Source organism: Orycteropus afer, unplaced genomic scaffold (assembly GCF_000298275.1).
Source record: "Orycteropus afer afer isolate SDZICR_OR568_19922 unplaced genomic scaffold, OryAfe1.0 scaffold00145, whole genome shotgun sequence".
Classification (NCBI taxonomy): Eukaryota; Metazoa; Chordata; class Mammalia; order Tubulidentata; family Orycteropodidae; genus Orycteropus; species Orycteropus afer.
This window is the reverse complement of record NW_006921732.1, coordinates 8,025,946-8,028,166: the sequence shown is the minus strand read 5'-3', so window position 1 is coordinate 8,028,166 and position 2,221 is coordinate 8,025,946. Positions and strand designations below refer to the sequence as shown.

The 2,221-nt window shown below is 52.9% G+C and overlaps 1 protein-coding gene across 1 annotated transcript in view; it reads right to left on the bottom strand.

The window, feature by feature from the left end:
• The window catches only part of LEXM (lymphocyte expansion molecule), a 23,303-nt gene extending 21,521 nt beyond the window's left edge, over positions 1–1,782 (bottom strand). Inside the window, exons 1-2 of the mRNA XM_007945951.2 lie at positions 1,712–1,782; positions 363–503 (exon numbers count right to left, since the gene is read on the bottom strand). Coding sequence (XP_007944142.2) covers positions 363–503; positions 1,712–1,782 — 212 coding nt within the window. The remainder of the gene's footprint in view (positions 1–362; positions 504–1,711) is intronic.
• Between the last annotated feature and the right edge of the window lie 439 nt (positions 1,783–2,221).

Sequence of the window (2,221 nt, the reverse complement as noted above, 5' to 3'; positions counted from 1 at the left end):
GGGAGGACCCTCCTGGTCCTCCTTCCGTAGAGCGGCTGGTGGGTTTAAACCGCCAACATTCTGGTTAGCATCAAAGGCCTTAACATAGATGATAAAGAACTCTGAGCGGAGAAGTGCAGCAGGTGTGAGTGAGGCGAGGAGGTCCTACCCTTTCCTTTCCCCATACCCCTCCTTATCCCATTTTGCTGCCCCCCACCCTTTCAGGCTCCAGCCTCTAGTGGAGGGTGGCTGGGGGTGAGCCAGGCTTGCCCGATAGTTAAGGAAGGACCAACGGCGGATAGCAGGTGGCCAGCGGCCGCCTTGAACGGCTGGCACGCTGAAATGCCCAGAACCCAGATTCAGCCACCCCAGCCATGCCCCACCTGGCGCTCTGCACCCCGAAGGGCGCCCCGCTGAACCACTTGGTGGCCATGGCGCCGGCCCACCCCGAGTCCCAGAGGGCCAAAGGGAGGTCCACCTCCCACTCCTGCACTAGTTGGCGCGCAGCAGCTCTGGCCGGGCTGCTGCCACGGCAACCAGAGCCTTGTGATCTGTAAGAGAACTGTGCGCCCCGCCTTCGCCCCCGCGGGGCCCCCCGGTGGGCATGCCTTCTCCACTCATCCAGACTTTTTCATTCTTACATCCACGTTTCCAGTGCTGCTGTATCAGAGGGGTTTCCCTGATCCCTGCCGATGTCATTGCACCTTTTAGTGTTTAATATGGACGCCATGTGGTCAGATTTGTGTCATTTGTTGAGCTATGTCTGATTTCTCGCTTTATCCCGGCGCCCAGCGTGGGGCCTGATAGAGCCAAGGCTCAGCAAATGCTTCTTAATGTCCACTTTGTGCTGATGAGAAAACAGAGGCCGACAGCGAGGGCACGACTTCAACTTTGGCAAAGTGGGCATCTGGACTTCTCCAGATGGGAAGGGAAGAAGGGGAAAAAGGGAGGGCCAAAGAGAGCTGGAGCTTGGAGGGGCTGAAGCCAGGCTAGAGGGGGAGGGAGTAGGTTGCAAGGATGGAGTGAGGACTCATCCATCCCCAGATACTCTCTGACACCCTCTGACTCCCCCTGACTCCCCCTGACTCCCACTCTGGGCAGGCACTGTGCAGAGTGCCTAGAACCAAGATGTGGTCCCTGCTCTGAGAGTCTAAATGGGAGAAACAATGATCACCTTTCAAGCCTTTGAAATCAAGCCTTTGAAAAAAGGAGACCTCTGACCCAGTCTGAAAGTGCATAGATGAGGGAAGATTTCCTGGAGGAGGAGAATTCCAAACTCAGCATTGAACCATGTGTACTTTGCCAGGTGAAGAAGGGACTGGGTGGCCTATGTCCCCATGGTCAGCTCTTTTCTCTCCTCTTTTGCCCCCATCAGTGTTTGTCATGCTGTGAGATTGTCTAATATCTCCCACAATCTCCTTTGATCCTCCCAAGAGCTTTATGTCATTATTGTTGCCCTCAAGTCAAATCCAACTCATAGCAAACCTATAGGGTAGAGTAAAACTGCCCCATAAGGTTTCCAAGGCTCTAATCTTTACAAAAGCAGATTGCCACATCTTTCTCCCACAGAGCAGCTGGTGGATTCAAACTGCTGACCTTTTGGTTAGCAGATGAGCACTTAATCACTGTACCACCAGTTCCTTAAGGGCCTTATAAGGGCTTGCAAAGTGGGACAGAGAGCATCACCCCCTTCAATGATGACACGACTGAAATCAGAGAGGGGAAGACTTGCCCGGGGTCCTGCACCCAGTCAGTGGCAAAGCTGGACAAAGGGGACAGTGGGGCTTCTTCCAGGCCCCCCATAATGCCCTTCTGACATCCCAAGCTGGCATTTAAATAGGAAGAGAGTCCAGTCAGCAGCTGGACTCTTAGGCTCCAAGCCCGGTGGGCACATGGTTAGCTGAGTATCCACACTGCACTGCTGAGCAACCAACCTCAGGGACTCACACAGAATAGAATACCCAGTCACCCAAACACATCCTCTGCTGCTTCTCAGCTGTGTGACAGTGGATAAGTCACTTCCTTCTCTGAGTCTCAGCTTTCTTATTGGTAAAATGATCATAGTCTCTCCAGATTACTGTAAGGATTAAATGAGATAATTTAGGCAAGGTTCCTGGCACATTATAAATGCTCATAGGAAGCCATTCCCAGCCCTCGGAAAGGGATCTTTCAGAAGACCCAAGGGCAGGGACTATGACTAATTCACTCTTTGTGTGTGTGTATGTGTGTGTGTCTAAGATCC